Here is a 22722-nt window from a genome sequence, read left to right as displayed (position 1 = left end):
AAGATTGGAATGTGGAGACTCAAATATTTAAAACAAGGTTTTCATCAGGGGAGTAAAATATGTGATGCACTCTTTTTTCCTTATTAAGGTTTTTTTCCCATGAGGTTTTCCTTGTAAGGTTTTTAATGAGGCACATTATCTTTTAATGAACATCCAAGGGGGAGTGTTATAAATATATTATATTATGGATGTTCATTTAGTACTCTATTGGAAATAAGCTTCCTGAAGAAGCTTATCCATATGGGACTACGCCGTAAATATGTTTATCTATTTAGTACTCTATTGGAAATAAGCTTCCTGAAGAAGTTTATCCCTTCGGTACCCGATTATGGATAAACATTATCCCCGGTAGAAGATTATCCATACCGGGTACAATGAGCTTATCCTTTCAGTACTCTGTTATGGATAATCATTATCCTTAGTAGAAGATTATCTATACTGGGTACAATGAGCTTATCCATTCAGTACTCCGTTATGGATAAACATTGCTCTCAGTAGAAGATTATCCATATCTGGTATAATAGCAGCTTACACAGCAGCTTGCAGTAGCAATTTACACAGCAACTTACAATAGCAGCTTACACAGCAGCTTCTTTCTTCTATAAATAAAAGAGATTACAATTCATTATATACATCAGTTTGAATTCGTATAATATTTATACTTGTCTTTATTTTATAACAAAGTTTTTAATAATCATCTCATTTTGAAAGAGCGATTGCTCACCCGTAATAGAAGATATTGTGGTTTTATTGAAACAAGCGGTCCGTTTTATGATTAAATCAATCAGTGACACTTTCAAAATGCCAACTCAATTATGATAAGAAAAGTAATTTCAATTCCATTTGCTATAACGCCAGATCATCTAGAAGGAAAGAGAAGAAAGGTGTTACATACTTACATCACATGGTTGTCATAATTTTCTTAGATCATCTCCGGCCCTAACACTAAATTTCACATTAAAATAGTGTAACATTAAATTTACTTCAACCATTACACCATTTTTATACTAAAAGGGAATATTTCTTCTCTCTCTTCAATATTATATTATTATCTTCTATTTATATTTTTTTTATTTCCTTCAAACAAATTCTATCTTTTTTTCTTTTTTCCATATTCATCACATATAATTCACATTCACCATTTATATAATCATTTATTATAAAATTATTTTAAAGAATAAATCAACTAAAAGTGAAATCATTGATAAAAGATAATTAAATAAATATTACATCATAGTCAAATTTAATTTAAGTACCACATGAATATTCAACTTTCGCCTCTATTCTCCCATAAATGCTTGATTAATGCATTACGAAGTGCGAAATGCGCATCTTTATCCTTAATTTTTTTTTGTCGAGCTAAAAATTATTCAAATCGGTGATCTTCATCTACTGTCATTTTTACCGTAGGAGCTGGACATTCACGTGCATCTTGAATTGGTGCATTAAGATCACGCTCGTCCTCAATTATCATGTTATGCAGTATAATACATGTGTCATTATATCACCTCTTGAGGCGATGGAAAAGTCTAAGTAACTCAAGAAATGAAGCTTCGAGACAAAAAGAATTCAAAAAAGAAATAAAATTTTATTGACGAAGATGAATTCCATTGACGATCCAAATCTTCGTGAATTTTTGCGACAAGAACAAAAATGAATAATCGATAAAAGAAGTCAATAATTTCAACAACCACAAACACAACAATTTTCTATCCCATTCTCTTAGTTTTTTAGTAATTTTGGTGCACTGGAAATGACATACCAGATTACTAAACTTATGTTTTATCTTTTTTAATGTAATTTCAATTTTAATGTATCCTCTTTTGATGTACTTTTAATTTTAATGTATTTTTATTTTATGTATTGTTCATTTTCTTTTTTAAATTTTAGTTTTTACTTTTTAATTTTAGCAACATTAGATATCTTACATTTGCATTTTTTATTTTTAAATAATGGTTATATTTCTTTTTATACAATAATAATAATAATAAAATTAATTTATAATTTTATATAAATATAATATATACAAAAATTAATATATAAAAAAAGATATAAAATTAAAATTATAAAGATTTTAATATAAAAATTAATTATATACACAATATATGATAAATTAAAAGTTCAAAAAAATAAAATAATAAATAAAATAATAATAAATCAAATTTGGAGCTGATGAATAGTGTCACACCAAATTTGGTGTGACACTATTCACACACTAAAATGGTCTATAATTTGGTGTTTCATTGGAGCAAAAAAAAATTAAATTTTACACCAAATTTAGATTTGGTGCAAAAAATAGTGCACCATTGGAGATGCAACAACAACAACAACAACAACAACAACCCAGTATAATCCCACTTAGTGGGGTCTGGGGAGAGTAGTGTGTACGCAGACCTTACCCCTACCCTGGGGTAGAGAGGCTGTTTCCAAATAGACCCTCGGGATCCTTCCCATATTCGATTTTTCTATTTTTTGAAGGAAAGGGCTACATACTTATCATAATTAGATTTTTCTTTTTCTAGAAGGAAAATATAATTCTTCCATATTTGGCTAGTTCCTTTTCTTAGGGGAAAAGATTTGGACTTCTATAAAGTGAGAATCCTTCGACAGTATCCACAATGTAGGGTTTGGGAGTCTTGTTTAGGAAGAAATTTTTCCGGGACAAGTATTATTGCGCCACTTGTATTTGCCTATTTGTGAGGTTGTTCTCTCGATATTTTATACTCTCTTTTATTTAGTAGATTGCTCATTTCCGTCGTGGATGTCAATTAATTGACCGAACCATGTTAAATGTTTGTGTATGTTTTGATATATTTATCTTTTGTTGTGTGATTTATCATCGTTCAAGGTTGCTTAACTAGATTTCGCATTGACAAGCGCAAAACACAACATAAAATTAATGCTCGCTGGTCAAAGATAGTATAGTTAATTTATCATCTCCACGGGGATTGAATTTAAATAATGTTCAATTAACTTATGGTTTTCTGCTATTCACAATGATCAACACTTGATTTAGGGTAATTACTAACTACACTTAACTACTAAATTAAGATTACAACTAATTAGACTTGACCACAGATAATATAGTTAAACTAAAATGGTTTGTAAACAACATGAAAAATAAGGGCGACAGAATAGGTGTATGATAACTATTCAAGATCTTAACTCTGTTTAAATTCACTTCTAATGTTTTAATGATTTTCACGAATTCACTCGATAATAAGCTTAAATGTAAGGTCAAGATTCCTTTCTCGATTAAATATGAACTATACAAAATAAACTAATATGAAGCACTATGAAAATATGCAAGAATACGTGAATGGACTAATCTTTAGGAAAACGTCTCTCGAATATTCTCCTATCTTGGTTTAATCAATAATTTAAAAAGTTCTCTCGATTACTTAGATGAATTACTAAATTAAACCAAACCAAATAATATAAAGATAATCACCAACATATTTCTCTTTCGATTAAATAAACCGGTGAATAATTTTGCAATCAATTCAAAGCTCCATAAATATATTCAAACAATTAAACTAGAGTTAAATCTACAAACAACACTCAAAATACCATATTCGTTAAAACCCTAGGAAAGATCTATACCATAGATGGAGAAAGTCATCACAAATAAGTTTAAGAACATATAGAACATCAAAGACAACTTTGTAATACAAACTCACGTTTTGCCTGATTGTTGGCAAGAGAATTGATGAAATCTTGTGTCTTCAAGCCGTGGTAGCTCTCCAAAACTTTTCTAGGTCGAACGTCACCTAAAAAGCGTGTTTCCAGTGTATTTATACCAAGTAGGAACGAACTCGGACGAAACTACCCTCTTTGAGCCGAAGTGAAAAAACCTGCAAACTTATTACACTTCATGTGTCGCTCCCGCGTCGCACTATGCCTTGCATTAGTGTAATTTACTCAGTTGCAAACCCTCTGAACTTCGCTTGTCTGACAGACTTTTGTACTACTGCATCGCACTATACCACGCGCCCTGCGTTGCATTAGTGTATTTTATGTCAAACCCAAGAACTCCAAGTCTTTGAACTTCTAACGAGCTTTTGTACTAATGTGATGCTTAATGACACGCTTTATATGATGCAATAGTACATTTTGCTCCAGCCCATGCGTTTTCTTTCAACTTTCATAAGCAACGCTGGTCCACAAGTCCCGGATGCGATCCCGGTTTAATTCTTTGGCTTTTACACAAACTTCAAAGCTCCAAATTATTCGATTTAGCTCCAATTTATCTTTTTAATTCGGAATCATTTCCTGCAAGGCATAAACACGTAATAAGTACAAATCACCATCATTTAAGTTCAAACACACGTAAATTGCAGTAATTAAAATATAAACTACGGTTAAAACACAGGTTTCTAGCCTACCATCACGCATGACACCCGATTACTTCAATCCTATATAACAAAAGGCCATTCTTTTCAACCCTCCAAAGCAAAACTTATCCAAGCCATTTATTGCATCTTGTAAAGCTACCATAATATTTTTTGAATAGAGAATATGATTTTGAGGAAGCTACGTACTTTTAAACAAGTAAAAAAGGATGGGCGTGAAACTTTAATAGCCAATGCTGCAATCATCAAAGTTGGTACGATTTCTTGTGAGCAATTGATATATGAAATCTTTTTATATTCCCCGATCGATTGGAATAAAACCAAAAGACAAGCAAATAATACTTAACAAAGTATGTGCATACAAATACCTTGAGGTTAGAATGGTCAAAAACAGCGTAAAACTCAATAACATGTAGAGAAAATTGCTCACCAATACTAGGACTCATTGTCTTTTTATTCATATGTGTTTTTTAATTTGGATAGCAAGCATGTTCGGATAAGTGTCTTTTTATTTAGAACAAGGAATCTTAATAGCTCGGTTGTGAGGGTTTGATTCTTACCTTATAATCCCCTTTTCTATTTTCCCTTTAGAAAAAGACCTACTTTATGATTAAACCAACAACACCACTTTGAAGATGCCATCTTGTTTACAAGAAAATTTCCAATTCCATACGAAGCAAAACTTATTCGACCTATTAATTGCATCTTGAAAAATTACCCACACATCTTTCCTTTAAAGAGAAGCTTTGAACAAAGTAAACAAGGAGGGCCATCAAACTTTAGTAGTCAATGTTACATTAGCAATGGTTAAAAGAAAATAGTTATTCGTTTATAATATTCACTAAAAAATATGTTAGATAATAAAATTTTTAGTAACAGGTCCAATATAGATAAAAATCATATTATCTACTTAGAAAATAGATAATCAGATGGATAACTAATGGGTTAACTTTTACATCTGTAAAGACTCAAATTAGAGATTCCTCAAGTTTGGAAGAATAAAAATTCTCCCAAAAATGATCCTATTCAGGAAGTCAATGATAATATGGATATCCATATTATCCTCCGAATAACCCGTTTTTTATCTATATTAAATATGAGTCGGATCGAATAATTTACCCGTTTTTTAAGTTATACATCCGACCCGTCCGTTTGCCCCTAGTCAAAGTTAATACGAATTCTTGTGAGCAATTGATATGTGAAAGTTCTTTTTGACATTATTCGTGTATATAATTGGAATTAAAAAACAAACAAACCATACTTGAACTGAAAATTAACATGTTCAATGAAAAAACACTTGTATGTTATATATCTGTCTATTTACAAGAAGCAAGAGAGAATATGTTGTACCCCTCTTATATTAGGAAAACAAAATTGGCTGAAATAATTTTCCATGTCGCTTAATCTCGTATTCAAGCTATGTAAGTTGGTAATTAAAGAACGTTATAACAGAAACCAAAAAAGAAGTAACCTAAATATTAATATCAGAATTACTTGCTATATTTGTGGAGAAAAAGTAAAAATAATATATGCATCATTAGATCAGACAGCGGTAAGGCCATTAATACTGTATCTTGGTCTTGTTCTGTCTAGTGATAGATTCTCTTCTATGGCCTTCCTCTTGTTATTATTATTGGCTTGTAATTTCTGCTGTTGATTTTGTTCTGTATTTGACTCTGTTTGTGGTACTTCTTCTGATGCAATTTCTATTTTTTCTTGTGTCACAATTTTCTCAGCTTCTTGTTGCTGGCTTTTACTTCTGGTTTTCATCATATGAGGTCTAAGTTTATTAACATCTGATAATCTTACTGGCTTCAAGAAAAATTCTTCTGCCCCTCCTTCTAAACATCTGTAAATTAATACAAAAATAAATTATTTTTCCATCAACATACAGGAAGATAAAATTTATTTATTTTTTACTCCAAAAGAGATTAAAATTTTCTCATTTCTCACCTATTGATTCTTGAAGGAACATTTTCAGATGACATAATCACTACAGGTATGTTTCTCAGAGATGAAGATTCCTGTCATAGAAAAAAAACTTTAAGATTAAGTAAACACAAGATCTAAATACAAAGTTAAAATTGGGTTTTAAACTGAAATTTGCAAGAAAAAATACCTTAATTTTTTTGAGCAAATCATAGCCTGTCATCCCAGGCATACAGTAATCTGTGATAATAAGATTGATTTCAGCTTCTTGATGATTGTTGCCATCTTCTTGTAAACCCAAAAATTCTAAAGCTTTACTTCCAGAATCAACAGTAGTAACTGCATAAACAAAACACAAAATACCAACAACAAAAAAATCAGTACCAAAACAAAATAAACCATAAATTAAATACACTTCAATAAATTAAAATGAAGAAAGTACCTTGACAAGATGAAGTTTTTAATAGCCTTTCAACGAGTTTCCTGTCTATTATGCTATCATCAACAGCTAAAACATGAAACTGAGACTCTGCTTCTGCCATTCCCATTGTTCCAATTTTTCAAAATTAAAAAACAGATCTTTGAAATATGAGAAGAAAAAAAAGTTGGCTTTTTTTTTTTGATGGGGTTCTTGTTTTTTGGCTTACTTTAAAATGGTGATGAGTTTAGCTTTGTAAAGAAGTAAAAAACGCAACAAAATCTCCACAACTCACAAAGCAAGATCTGACCAAATCTTTCCAAATTTCTAAGCTGATTTTGAATTATAAGGCAAGCAATGGGCAAGTCTAATAAAAAAAAGGAAAATAATATAAAAGAAATCAATATTTTTACCAATCTAGAACATGGGGGTTGGCTACTTAATATTGTATTGGTTGAAGAAGATAATGATTCTTGGAGGTTGAAGAAAAATACATATAGCTACACTTACTATAAATATTATAGAGAAGAAAAGTTTTGAGGATTAGAAAGGAAAAAAAGGAAGGTAGGGGTCGGCTGTTTTGGAAGGAGGAGGGAGCAGGGTGGGTGTGTGTGTACGATGTTGGACCCACAAAATCCACCCAAAAGATACAGGTGATGTCAGTAGTGATACTTTTTTCCTGGTGTGAAATCTTGTGCGATTACCGTATCTTGAGCAGGTGGTAGGTGGTGCAAATATGCAAAATATTTCAGTCTTTTATTGTACAGTTTTCTGTCAATTTATACGAATGTGTGAAGATTTCGAGAATAAAACAAATTGCTATTTAACCGTTATTTTATAGTATATTTTTTAAATAATAATTATTATAATTTATAATATTTTTTATGTAGCTTCTAAATATATAAATCTCTTCAATCTTAATTAGAAATTTTAGGTTCGAACCCCAAAAATAATCCCAATAAGAAGTGCTTTCTTATATGAAAACTGAATATCTAGTGGGAAACTTAAAAACAACATTTAAATATTAGAATAAAGAGTTTAATTATAAGTAGTGGTATAGTTAAAATATTTATATAATAATTTTACTTTTGAGGTAACTATAAATAAATATATGGTTCAACTCAAGACCAATAAAAAAGTAAAATTAAATTAACTAAAACTTTAGTGCGTACACATCTAGTGGCTAAGTTTTCAATACGATATATCCCCATTAGCATATATTCTGATCCGCTGTTATTCATGTGTTGATGTTTTTATTATCAACTCATTCACCATCTAATGCTCAATAAATACTACTACCAGAAACTGTTGCTAATTAATTTTTTAATTTCGCACTTACGCTACTATTTAATAATCCCATAAAGCTGAATCGCATTTGATTTCGTTTACTTCCATTAATTGTTCTTTATTTAATGCTTCATTAGTTAGCTGATATAGTACCACTGCATTTTTATTGAGGAGAGATAACATATGCAAGTACAAATTTGTTGTTTTGAACATGGAGATTTGGTAACTTAACATAACTCCAATTTATGGGGAAGCGCACGGTTGACTACTAATAATATATGTATTTACTTTTAAGTCACCGTTTAAAATATTTTTAGTTTTTAGCCACTGCTTTAATAAATTTTAACTGCCCGAACGAAAATACTCTTCTGTTCATGTCCTTAACTTCAGGATTTCAGGACTACATGTCCTTAACTTTTGAACTTGAAACTCTAAGTTAAGGACTACATGTCCTTAACTTTTGAACTTGAAATTCTAAGTCCACGACTACATGTCCTTAACTTTTGAACTTGGAACTCTAAGTTCAGGACTTCAAGGCTACATAAGCGTCCTTAACTTTTGAACTTGTCACTGTAAGTTAAGGACTGCTTATCCTTAATTTTTGAACGTGTAACTATAAGTTAAGGACTGTCTGTCCTTAACTTCTGAACTTGGAAATCAAAGTTAAGGACCTATTGTCCTTAACTTTTGAACTTGTAACTGTAAGTTAAGGATTGTCTGTCCTTAACTTTTGAACTTGTAACTGTAAGTTAAGGAATGCATGTCCTTAACTTTAGAACTTGTAACTGTAAGTTAAGAACTGTCTGTCCTTTGTGGACATGTAATTTTTGACTCGCACAGTTTTAAAGTTTGTCATGGTCTTTATAGTTTGTCATGGTCTTTATATTTTTATTTTTAGTATAATTCTTGAAAAATACAAAAAATAATATATATATATATATAGTTTCATGTTTTACCTTATTTCTATTTGGTTAAGGTAATTAATATTTTTATAGCAATATATTTTGTTTTACTATGATTTTTACCTTTGTTTTTACATAACATAGATATATAAAATATATATATAGTCCATAGTATGATATATTAATCACAATTAATTTTATTTAAAAGAAAGGTTCAAAGCTTTATTTGTTTATGGACTTAAAAAGGGGGTTAAAAGTCCCAAATTTCGGCCCAATTTCGGCTAAGACAAGGCCCAAATTTGGGCAACCCAATCTCCTCCTTTGCCCCGTCTGCCCGACCCGCGCAATGCCCGTCCAGACCCGCCCCACTCCCCTCTAAATCCTAGCCCTCCATCCCCTTCAATCCCACGGCTAAGATCTATCCCCGCCTTGGTATAAAAACCTAATTTTACCCAACCCTAAACCTAAACACCCCTAATCAAACCGGCGCCCCCCATCTTTAGCCTCTGTCGCGTCCCACACCAACTCGCCGGAAAATTCACCAAACCCGGCGAGTTCACCAGTCCCACTGGTCCCCCCATCATCTCTTTTCCTTCTTCCACGTAGCGATGAAAACAAACTCAGGATATTTGCTAATGATTTCACCCAAATCGAATCCGCCTTCTCCCTCACGCGCTTTGGTTTTCTTGAGCAAATCTCGGATAAATGGGAGCGGTTGGATGTGAGTGAAAACATCCACGCCTTCCATTTTCCCGATTTTTGGTCTTATGGAAATATTATGAGGATTTTCAGATTTTTGGGGAGGTTTTTCGGATTTTTCTTGGAGAAGAAGAATAGAAGTTTCTAGGGTTCCTATAAATAGGGGGATTTTGGAAAAGGAAGGGGGAGAAGAACTAAGGTTTTAGGCTTCAGAGATCTTTGTTCGGATTCCACAAAAAAAAATCAAAATCGTACGGTTTCTTATTTCTGTTTCGAAAAAAAACATAAGAATTAGTTCATAGTTTTCTTTGAGTTTTTGTTCAACGATGGAGACTGATTGAGCCGAGGTCGAGTTCAGCGTTCGAGTTTTTTGTTCGTGTTCGCCGCCTCTATTCGTTCGTGTTGCTGTTTTTTTTGTGTTCGACCTTCGCACAAGAGATTGTACTCACCGATTTATCCTGCTATTACTAAAGGAATTTTGGCTCAAACAGGTTCATTTCTTTCCTTTTCGCTCTCATTAGTAGTGTGATTGAAAAAATGATAAGAGCCTAGTTAGTTTGCAATATGTTAAAGAGTCTGTTTAGCCGCGCCTTATTTGGAATTGATACTCTGTTTTACTTTGATATAAATTATATTTCTGTTTTTGAAGTTAAGTTCGTTGTTGGCTTAGCTCGATCTTTTTGAGTTTCTGAACTTTGTTTGTTGTGTAACTTATGGATCAGTGATGCGTGTCGTTTGCAAATTCAATTAGTGTCTTGTATGCTGGTTTGAAATCGAGATCGGGGAGGAATGAATATATAGATTAGTCGTGTTGAAATCTACTTGGATATTTAAATTGATACGTTTGGTTTCATTTTCAAGTTTGTATCCATGTTTTAAAGACCATGTACCAAAAGCACTGTTGAATAGTTTTGCTCGTTTAGTTGAGCTCGAACTTGAAAAGGAGTGTCGGGATTGTCGTTCAAAGTTTTCTTAGAGCCCAATGATCCTTTGTCACGTATCTAAGCACGAAAATTAGCGTGTTTACTTGAATCGACACTTGAGTAGCCTGTGATTACTTTGTTGGATCCGATCCTTGTTCTGCTTGCCTCCATAATTTTTGATGAATCAATTTGTTTAAGAATTACTGTTTATATGATCATAAAAGGAAACAAAAACGGTCTTGTGCATAATTAGGGTTCCTATTAAGGACATGATCACATTTGCTACTTAATAATTGTTCGAGGAGTCTCTTAAACATTTTGGATAGCAGCAGGACATAAATTGGCTCCGCAAGGTTTAATGTCTGGTAAAAGGGTGCTTTTGAAACCAAAGTTATCATTTTCAGAAGTCTAACCTTTGGTACATTAATCTCCTAAATGAGAAACTTCACATTTAGAAAACTATAATGCTTAAACCTCGTTAGGGACAAGCTACTTTGCTTAGATTTGTTTTGCATTGATTTCAAATTGCATTCTTGTAGGATTGCTGATTATAAATGTTAGCAGCTTAATCTATCGGCATGTGTTCAAAATTCTCGATCACAAAGAACCATGAGTTCAACTTGGTTTTGCCATTTGCTATTTGTCTTGGTAGAATCGTCAGATGTACTGCGATTAGTCTGAGTGTTCTTTTGAAATATAGTTCTTTGAGCTGAGAAGTAAGAATAATCAGTAATTAGAATCTTAAGAGGCTCTTATCATATTTTGATCCCTCATTTCGCTTTATTTCTTCTCGTATTCTTTGTGCTCTTGATGCTTTGTTGGACATCTTGAATGATTGTTGGGCCAGGGAATCGGGACAAGGCTGAGCTCGCTAGTGGTTTTATTTGTTGGCATGCTTTAAGATTGGGCTCAGTTTAACAAATAAAATCAACAGTTTAGAAAATGAGCATGATTTAAAATTTTCTTTTATTCGTTTGTTTATTTTGCTATATGGCCCTTTAGGAGCATGTTTTAGGCCGACTACACTTGGGTAGGCAAGCTTTAGGATTTTGTTAGCTTCGAGGCGAGAGGTCATTCCCTTAGTTAAATTTATCTGGGGAATGTCCCGAAGGACTTGCATATATTTTATTCCGGGGAATGTCCCGAAGTACTTGTATTTGGAGACCTAAAGTAGAACTCGTAGTATTTTATTTTCATTTTTATTTTTATTTCTTCTTTTATTAGGTGGGAACGACCTCGAGCCTCTTGTGTGTTTATTTTCCCGTTTCTGTGTTTTTACCTTAATTCGAATATCCTAAAAAGTCAACTTGATCATGTACGCAACCGTGATTTTCACGGGACTTGGGGAGTGCCTAACACCTTCTCCCCGAGTCAAATGAACCCCCTTACCCGAATCTCTGGTGCAGATTTAGTTTTGGAGTCTCAAGTATTTTGAAAGGAAAATATATTTTTATAAAAACGATAACCTGACACACCGAAATCAAATGTTAGGTGGCGACTCTGAGTTATTTCTTTTTAAACAAATTTTGTCACTTTCTAATTGAAAACCCTTTTTAAGCTTTACTAAATCTTTTTATTTATTTAAGAGGGTTGGTGAAGTTTGGTTAAAAAAAAGGGTGTGACATCCTTAACTTTTGAACTTGTGTCCTTAACTATTGAACTTAACTTTAGGACTTCAAGACTACATTTCCTTAGCTTTTGAACTTGAAACTCTAAGTTCAGGATCATGCCTTAACTTTTGAATTTAACTTTAGGACTTCAAAACTACATGATCTTAACTTCTGGGAAGGAATTGCATTTCCTGTTTACTCATCACTCTTTTTCTTATTTCCACAACGTCATATCTTAATCTTTTTTTAAAATCTCGAACCTCTCCCCATTCTCCTTTTGCTTTTGTAATCGTTCCCTTATGTTTTTCATGCTTGTTTAGCTTATCAACAAGAACTATAACCAAGGGCATTTAACACTCAGTAGCATTAATAGAAGTTCGTACCATTTGGTGCTCTCGTTGACCTTCCTTACCAATGGGTGAAGGTGAGGTTCCGAATACACGATTGCGCACCTTAGATGCGAAAATGAAACAATATAAATACACTGCATTTCCATTTGGGAAAAGAGATAGAAGAAAGGGTAACATAGTCTTTTCATATTAATTTTAATAGACTAGTGACTACTATTGCTAAACATTAAAAATGCTGGATAAAAAGTAAATACCAGCTTAAACAATGGCTATCCCACGCCATTTCTACCCAATTTATTGCCTTATAGTTGTGGGAAATCCATTAGTTGAGGTTAGAGCTGCCAAAACGAGCCAACCCATCCTAAGTCTCGTGGGCTTTTGAATTTGGCGGGCTAGGACGGACCGGCCCGCCATATGAATGAGCCTTAAAATGGTCAGCCCAACCCGGTCTAAAGAAGATCGCGGGCTAGGACGGGCTGACCCTTCAATTTTTTTTAGAAAAAAGAATTTCTTTAAATTCTTAAGTAATTTTTTCGTGACATAATCGATTAATCATATAACCTTCTTTTTGCTTAGAGCGTACAAAAAGCTTGATATTTGACGAGTAATCTCGTAATTGAAATGCAAATTCTCCATATCTCTAGCTCTTCTTTTTTAAAGTTACATGAATATTTTTTTAATACTTTTCTTTCGTTTTCCTCAAATTCAGGGATTGCTTCAATAAGTTTATATGTTGAGGTATTTTAATTTAGGATTAACATCATTTGTTGATTTCATCATTATAGTCCATAAAATTTTTAAAATTCCTGAAACTTGCTAGTGGTCAATTTTTTTTTTGTGTACTTAAAATTGATCTTTTTCTATGTTGAAGAGCAGTCTAAATATTAATAATATATTAAAGTAATCCAAACTTATCATTGACCACTTAAAATAATATTTTCTTTTGAAAAAAAATTATTATTAGCCACCTAAAACTTTTCGAGTTCGTTATTAATTAATAAAGAAAAATTAATTTTGTTAAATTACATGCATGTCAAAAATCTAAATTCTAGTTGATATGGAAAGGTAAATAAGAAATCTAGAGTTGGGGAATGAGGATTATAGTTAATAATTTTTTAGTTTTTATTTTTTAAAATATTAAATAGTTAATTAATTAAAATTTAATTAATTTTTGGCCCACCGGCCAGCCCAGGCCCAGCCTCGATCAAGCTTCAAGAGCCAACGGCTGACTTGGGCCGAGCTTATAAACCTCAGTTTTAAATAGGCTAAAAAAATTCCAGTCCAACCCTACTCAAATAGCGGACTGGGTTGGGCTGGCATCACGGGCCAAGCCTATTTTGAAGGGCTCTAGTTGAGATAGACTAAAAGACCAAGTAAGGTTTATAGTATATTCCTTTTTAAGTTGGATAAATTTCATTGGTAATTACTCAATTTAATTTTATTACATTAAAGTCATTAAGTTATTTCTCGTAATAGAAGAAATTAAATTTACGTTGATTTCTCAACTTTTATTTTGTTACAGTAAAGTTATCAAGTTATTTTTCATAACAAAAAAATCACTCAATTTTACCTAAGTATCACCGGAGTTCTTTAAACTATATCTTTTTGTAATAATTAATATTATTCAACTTAGCGTTCGTATCATTAAAAAAATATTATGTTCATTGTCATTATGTCTCCTTTGTTTCCTCATATGGCTTTCTATATTAGAATTTTTTTGTGAAATTGTGAATATTGTGAGAGAATTTGAACTATAAGTCCTGGTTATTCAGATTCCTTAATGAGATAAGTCTAAGTACTACAAAAAATTAAGACGAATTTTTAGAAATCACTATTGTTTAGTGGCTTTTAATTTCCTAATTCTATCATATACATAATTACTTCATATAGCCACTATTCAATTGTTACTGTATTGTATTCGTTGTATTCGCACTACTGTATTCATGAATACAACAGCAAAAAGCGCCTAAAATCGGGGTAGTCCAGCTGTACGCGCATGTATTCACATGTATTCGCGCTTATGTATTTATGAATACAACAGTAAAAAGCGCCTAAAATTAGGGCAGTCCAGCTGTACGCACATATATTCGCGTTGTTGTATTCATGAATATAGCAGCAAAAAGCGCCTAAAATCCGGACAGTACAACTGTACACGCATGTATTTACGCTATGTATTCATGAATACAACAACAAAAAGCGCCTAAAATCAGGGTAGTCCAGCTGTATACGCATGTATTCACATGTATTTGTGCTGCTGTATTCACGAATACAACAATAAAAAACGACTAAAATCAGGGTAGTCCAGTCGTACACGCATGTATTTGTGCCATGTATTCATGAATACAATAGCAAAAAATGCCTAAAATCAGGGTAGTCTAGTTGTACGCGCATGAATTCACATGTATCCGCGCTGCTGTATTCATGAATACATCAGTAAAAAACGCCTAAAATCAGGGCAGTCCAACTGTACGCGCATGTATTCATGAATACAGTAATGATAAATCACCTTTAAAATAGGCATGTCCAGCTGTATAAGAGAGATGAAAAACATAAATAGCGTATTTCATGCATCAATAGTAGTATATACCATAAATACTTATTTTGCTATAAAATATAAAAAGTAGCTATAGAAAATAACATTTTAAAATAATTTTGGTTTATAATAAATAAGGTGATACAACTGCTATAGGATAAATAGATATTGGGTGCACCAAGGCCAAGTAAAAGATGCTCCATCCGTTTCAATTTATGTGAACTTGTTTGATTGGACACGAAGTTTAAGAAAAAATGAAGACTTTTAAAATTTGTGGTTTTAAACAAGTCAAAAAAGGGCATACAGTAATTGTGTGGTTATAAAAGCTTCTCATTAAGGGTAGAATTGTAAGTTTAAGCTAAATTATTACCAAATTTAGAAAGGGGTCATTCTTTTTAGAACGGACCAAAAAAAATAGTATTGACTTTTGACCATTCGAAGAAAAGGGATTTGCTCGTGCAAAAAGAAAAATTCAATATAGCAAAATATGATATGGACCCACATAAGATTCTTCAAAATATGAAATCCTATAGCTGTCGAGATTACAGCCACTTAATTTCTAACAGTGATGAAAACCATTGACAGTGATTTTTTTTTAAAATGAGAAGTCAATTGAATGCTAAAATTAAGCTTAAGAATGTCCATTGCACTAAGATCTTTTATAAAAAGCCACTGTAAAATACTTTCTAGTGCTGAGAAAAAGTAAAAACGTAAAAGGAGAAACCAAAAAAAATATTCTCACCGATTCATATTATTTACCTTTTAATGTTTTTGCGCACGCTTTAAAAAATTATTTAATAGATTTAATTACAGAGATATATGATTAAATTAATACTATCCTAATTAAATAGTAAAGATAAATATGAAAAAAGTAATAAGTGCACATTATTTAAAAGTAAAATTTATTTCTTATTAATAGGAGCATTTAAAATCGGAGGGAATATTATTTGTGAGCTACCAGTTAGAATCAGAAAGACATCCTGCCAGAAAGCCCACATGTAACGTACAACAGTTATTGCTGTTTGTAGCTACTAATAAAAGATTCCCCGACTCAGTGTACAAGCTGTCTCATTGACGTTCACAGTGGAGAGCGAGCTGATGTGGTTGGTTAATGAGGAGAACTAACAAGCTTTTAGGCATGAAAAATGTGCATATAACTAATCTCATATTGAAAATGAGAGACGTGTGAAGTATTTTATTATACTGCAATTGATTACCATTTCAAAGAAACTGCATAAACACTGCTAGAAATTCGGCAAAAACCATCAACTTTGGTGGGTCAAAAAACCGGCCAAAACCGATCAAAGTTGGTCGGTTTTTCAAAATATTTGAATTTTTAATTTTTTTTTGACGAAACCAACCAACTTTGGTCGGTTTTCTTTGGCGCAGAAATGCGAAAAATTATTTTTGAGTCCCGCGAAATTTATTTTTCAAGAAATCGACTAACTTTGGTCGGTTTTTGCAATTAAAATAAATAAAAATTAATATTAAAAAAACCGACCAACTTTGGTCGGTAAATTCGGCCGGTCATTTTAAAAAACCCACCAACTTTGGTCGGTAATTTTATTTTTTAATAAAATCGACCAACTTTGGTCGGTTATTTTCGTGCGAAAATACAATTAGAGAGTATAAATAAAAAATAAGACAATCTTAAAACAAAATGCACCAATGGTCTAGTGGTAGAATAGTATCCTGCCACAGTACAGACCCCTTTGATTACATAATTAAAATACCGACAAACTTTGATTTTCGGTTTTTTTTTTTGCAATTTTTTTTTTTGAATTTAATTGACCAACCAACGTTGGTCGGTAATTTTCGACCAGCTTTGGTCGGTATATTAAAACGACCATCAAAATACCGTCCAAGCATATTTCTTCGCGTTTTAATTGGTAATTGGCCATAATTGACCAAAGTTGATCGGTATTTACCGAATTTCTAGTAGTGAGACTCAAAAGGTCACTCGTATTCCTTGATTGTTTTCCTTTCAACCAAACAACAAATTCATGTTATAGACAAGGAGAACGTTAGTATCGTGCAAATTGTCTGTAATTTTATTCAGGGTGTTTGATATATATTTTGATATATAGATATATATACGGTATAAGTTTTTATACATAGTAATATGTTTTTTCGACGAAGAATATTCAATTTATTGTACGTGGCTTAGCCGCTGCAACCATGTACTACGCTTTGAAGAAAAAGCAATCTCGAATCCCAAAAAGAAAGAAAAGAAAATAACATTACTTGTCACTAAACAAACCAAACAGCTAGGGCAATACTGGTGAAGATTAACGAGTCCTTTTCCAAAACAAAAAGATGAAATGTATATACATATGTAGAATTTTTTTTAAATTTCTAGTGCTTTCTCTAGATCGGGTGGGGTTACCACCAAAGGATGTGGTACAGTGGATGAAACTGTTCTGCCCTTAACTAGAGGTCTCGAGTTTATGGAAAAATTCTTGGTTGGGACCGCTTCCTCCCGAATGGGGCCCTGTGCGGGGCAAATCCGAATATAGTCGAACTTTCATGCGAATACCGGACACCGAATTGGAATTCAAAAAAAAAAGGATAGGGTGGGGTTATAAAGGTGGGTGGTGGGTTAGAGCAGGACCTTTCTAGGCCACTATCCTTTGATTTTTAGGACAAGCAGAGTATTATGAATACTACAACAGATAGATTCCAGCAGATTGTGTCCACCCCTTGAGGAACCTTGCATGTTTCCTCTACCTATTTTTCATCATCCCCTTTGACCCCACCAAATGTTTCACGGACATTCCCATGTTTTCTGGATCCACAAACCAATTTATGGTCTCTTTTAGCTTAGGTTATTATCATGGGCGGAGCTAGGGGCGTAGGAGTTTATCCGAATTTTCTTTACCGATAACAAAAATTATATATATATATATATATAGTTAAATGTTACCAAATATCTGTTGTGTGTATTTACTTTTTCATTTTGAATTCTTTTTGTGAAAACACTAGCTTGATTGGATTATCCCCAAAGTTAAAATGAACTTAATCTCTAGAAAATAACCTAATGGAAAATCGTATGAATAGATGCAAGAAAGCATTGACAGGAGGGGTCTCAAGGAAAAATCGTTACGAATATTTTCCTATCTTGGTTCAATTAATAATTTAAACAATTCTCACTGTTATTCAGAAGAATGCTAACTTAAATCAAATAATAGAATACTATATATTCACCAAACTATTCCTCTTTCTATTAAAATAAAACAATAAATAACATTACAATTCAATTCAAAGCTCCATCAACATCAAATAATTAAACAAGAGTTAAATAAGGAAAAACTACTCCTTAGATGAAAAGAAACACATCGCATTAAATGTATGAGAACTAAAAAATATTACAATCAATTTCAATTCAAGCTCGCACATTGAATCAATTGTTAATTGAAAAATTGATGAATCCGTGTGTCGCCAAGCCTTAGCCGCTCTTCAATCTTTCCTAGGTTGAAAGTTTCTTTAAAATTATATTCTTTATAGGAATAGTTACCTCCTATAACAAAGGTTAATACCTTATTTATATTAAATAAATACCCTTTTAAAAAATTATATTCCATAGCTACTTTTTGATTTTTTATAACCAAATATTTATTTATGATTACCTCCTACCCTTAAGCCATAAAATAAGCTTTGTATTATTTTTCTCTCTCATATTCCCTCAAATTTCTCCTATCCCCTTCCCCATATCTATTATCCCCTCTCTCTCCGACTAATGCTAGATGATTATGTATAAATCAAAAATTGGGTTGTATTTGACATTGGCAATGAAATTAATCTTGAACGATCTTTTTTTTTCCATATTAGACAAGTGAAATGCAACCAATGGAGGCCTTTGACAACTGATGGTGCCTTGTAGGAGGCACCACCACTGCAACTCAATGCCTTAATCAGCCCCCACATACCCTTCTTCTTCTCTTTGCCTCTATCATATTTATCTCTAACATTTTCTTCACCATTTTTGAATGGACCCGAGCTGCCGCTTTCAATAAGGAGAAATTGGGCGGCGTCAACACCATAGTGACGGGCGATTTCACGGCCAGTGGCGTGCCACATTTTCTGATGCAACATATCAGATCAATAAAAACCTCCGTTATTTTGCTTGTAATTATATGCTAATCGTCGGCAATCGGAGGCAACAGTGACGACGAGCAAGGACTGGATATTGATGTTGCTTCAACGAGACGACATTAGGGTTGTTCTTGAACAAAGACGACGGAGTTGGGGGCTGAGCAACTTGAATTTTCTGTTAATAATTTTGAATGTATCTCGTTGTATTTTCATATATTTCATTGTATTCATTGTCTTTTTTTCATTGTATTTCAATATATCTCGCTGTATTTTATGTATTTCATTGTACTCATTGTCTTTTTTATTGTATTTCAATGTATCTCGCTGCATTCTATGTATTTCATTGTATTCACTGTCTCGCTATATTCCATGAATGTATTCATATGTTTTTTTAATTAATATAATTTATGTATTCAGATATATTATATAATTTCTCTCAAGATTGCTATGTTTTTGGGGGTATTTTTCGGTTGAGAATCTTTTTTATAACCGGAAATACAAAATTTGTGTGTTATAATTGAGTTTGTTGAGTTATATTAGGAGTCTATTATGTTAATTGATTCACTTTCCATTTAAAAACAGTGTAATCCCCTGTTTCACGCCGTGAATACAGTCGAATACAATAATATATCCAGCTGTAATACATCTTATAACAACAGAAAACATATCTACAATCCGTAATATAGCAAATGTTATCTACAGATAGCTAATTACCACTAAAAGATAGTGTTTTATGAAAATTTATTTTGAATTTATCATGTGGTCTAAATAATTTAATGGACTTAAACTCAAATAAAATTCAATCGTCTACAAGTATAATACAGATTGTTTTGTTTAATTAATTACTAAGAAATAATACATGAATTATCTCCAACATATTAGAAAAAGAATAAATTATTATTGCTTGTTTTGTATACTCAAATTACAAATATACGAAGAAAAGGAGTTATGAAAAATGAAAGATCTACTTAAACTAAAAACTTTGTTACTCGTAAGCATTCCTAAAAGTGTGAAAGAAAAAGGGGTCTTGACACATTTGCCCACAAAAACAAAACTATTTATCCTTGTCTATCTATTTGTTTTTCTACCCATAAACTAATTACATTTCCTATCTATAGTAGGTTTTGTGGGGAATTTTCTCTTTGTTCTCCAATTCTTTTTTATTTCTATGCTTCTTTTCTTTTCTTTTTCTTTTCTCCTTTTCTTTTTTCTTGTTTTCTTCTTATTTTTTTCCTTTTTCCTATTCTAAGTTCATTTAACTTCTTTTTTTTTATATTCTTTTTCTCTTCATAATCTAATTTCATTTACTATTTTCACTATTTTTTATTATTCTTTTTTTATATTATTACTAAAGAAAAATCAAATTATGTACCAATTAAATGTAGCTAATACAACCAAAAAAATATTAAATAACATTTGATACCAGTATAGTATATAGTTATACCAACACGGTATACAATTGTACGCAAAGAGTTAAAAAAAGTTTAATTCAATTATTAAACTGAAATAATATCAGTTGTTAATAAAAATTTAAAAAAAATCTAAAAGGATCTAATTGTAAGAGTATACCGTTACATTATATAACATACAATAATTTATTTATTTTTGCATTTTCAATTTGTCGCTCACGCTAGGTAAAAGCTTAAAACAAATTAAAAGGGAAAAGGCAAGTGAATTTACGGGTAATAAGTATACTATTATAGTATATTGTATACTATTACAGCATATTGTTACAATATCTTGCATATTATTACAGTATACCATAACAATATATTTGTATACTATAATGGTATACTTTGTAGTATAACTATATACTCCTATAGTATATTAGTATACTGTAGCGGTATACTATTAGGTAATAGTGTTTTTCTTCGATTATTACAATATACCGTTGCAGTATATTGTAAACTATAATAGTATACTGTTGCAGTATATCTATATACTCCTACAACATATTGTATACCGTAGCGGTATACTATTGGATAGCTGTGTTCTTCCATTTTCAGCTGAAAATTTCGATCTCAATCACCTCAAATCAGCTCCAAATGCTATCAAATTTCACTATGAACTTCAAGAAGGTACTATAAGCAATATTTAACAGCACCCACTTTGAATCAAACAAGAAATCTTCAAAAATAAAATTGAGCTTCAAGCTCAACAATGGTGGATATTCAAATACACATAAAAATTTAGACCTGAGAAGCTTACTCGAAGATACTATAAGCAATATTTTATACCACCCACAACGAATCAAACAATAAATTTTCAAAAAAAAAAATAAAAAAATTCTGGAGCTTCAAGCTTAACAATGGTGGGTCTTCATACACACATTATATAAAAAATAAAAAGAACAAATATGTAATATAAGACGTACATACATACAGAAAAAGTAAAAAGAAAATAATTGTATAATTAAGTGAAATTGATCTATATGAATAACATAAAACACAAAAAAGCATTCAATATAGAGAAAAAAAGAGGAGTAATATAGGTCGTTTCACCTTCCTTTCTTGTTTAAATGTTGTTCGTAAATAATTTTATAGATAATAAATGATAATTAATATTGTTGTATTTAGAAGTAAATGTTATTAACAAATAGTAGTATTAATTGATGTAAGTAATAGTAATATTTATTAGAGCCTTTTGGTCTTATATGCAAGTATTGTCGCTTTTATTCCTATTTAAATCCTAGTCATAGGAGATATTATTTATTCTGTGTATATATACACAAATCGCTACCATAACCGAGATGGTTAATTTGATAAGCCAAATCACAGATCTTCCTAATGTGACTTGGATCCGATATCAAGAAATCATGTGGGACGGGTAAATAGTATTGGTTGCATAGGTAGGAAAAGTAAATGGTTTAGGTTTGGATATTTAAGGGTAAATAGTTTGGGTTTAATGGGTATAAAGTGAGATTTTCTGGTTTTGACACAGTTACCCACAAAAACAAAACTATTTACCCTTGTCTACCCATTTATTTCTCTATCCATAAACTAATTACATTTCCTACCCATAGTAGGTTTTGTGGGGAATTTTCTCTTTATTCTCCAATTTTTTTTTATTTCTATGCTTCTTTTCTTTTCTTTTTCTTTTCTCCTTTTCTTTTTTCTTGTTTTCTTCTTATTTTTTACTTTTTTACTATTCTAATTTCATTTAACTTCTTTTTTTTTATATTCCTTTTCTCTTCATAATCTAATTTCATTTACTATTTTCACTATTTTTTTTATATTATTACTAAAGAAAAATCAAATTATGTACCAATTAAATGTAGCTAATACAACCAAAAAAAATATTAAATAACATTTGATACCAGTATAGTATATAGTTATACCAACACGGTATACAATTGTACGCAAAGAGTTAAAAAAAAGTTTAATTCAATTATTAAACTGAAATAATATCAGTTGTTTATAAAAAATTTAAAAAAAAAAATCTAAAAGGATCTAATTGTAAGAGTATACCGTTACATTATATAACATACAATATTTTTTTTTTTGCATTTTCAATTTGCCACTCACGCTAGGTAAAAGCTTAAAACAAATTAAAAGGGAAAAGGCAAGTGAATTTACGGGTAATAAGTATACTATTATAGTATATTGTATACTATTACAGCATATTGTT

At 31.5% G+C, this 22722-nt stretch overlaps 1 protein-coding gene across 1 annotated transcript; it reads right to left on the bottom strand.

The window, feature by feature from the left end:
* Positions 1-5635: 5635 nt before the first annotated feature.
* On the bottom strand, positions 5636-7181 carry LOC107807632 (two-component response regulator ARR9). Its single transcript, XM_016632054.2, has 4 exons — positions 6724-7181; positions 6472-6620; positions 6306-6376; positions 5636-6201 (listed from the first exon to the last, which is right to left on the bottom strand). The coding sequence occupies exons 1-4, from the start codon at positions 6827-6829 to the stop codon at positions 5895-5897; spliced, it is 633 nt and encodes a 210-aa protein (XP_016487540.1). The 5' UTR covers positions 6830-7181; the 3' UTR covers positions 5636-5894.
* Between the last annotated feature and the right edge of the window lie 15541 nt (positions 7182-22722).

Source organism: Nicotiana tabacum, chromosome 5 (assembly GCF_000715075.1).
Source record: "Nicotiana tabacum cultivar K326 chromosome 5, ASM71507v2, whole genome shotgun sequence".
Lineage (NCBI taxonomy): Eukaryota > Viridiplantae > Streptophyta > Magnoliopsida > Solanales > Solanaceae > Nicotiana > Nicotiana tabacum.
Note: the sequence above shows the minus strand (reverse complement) of the source record. Positions and strands in the feature narration are given on the sequence as shown.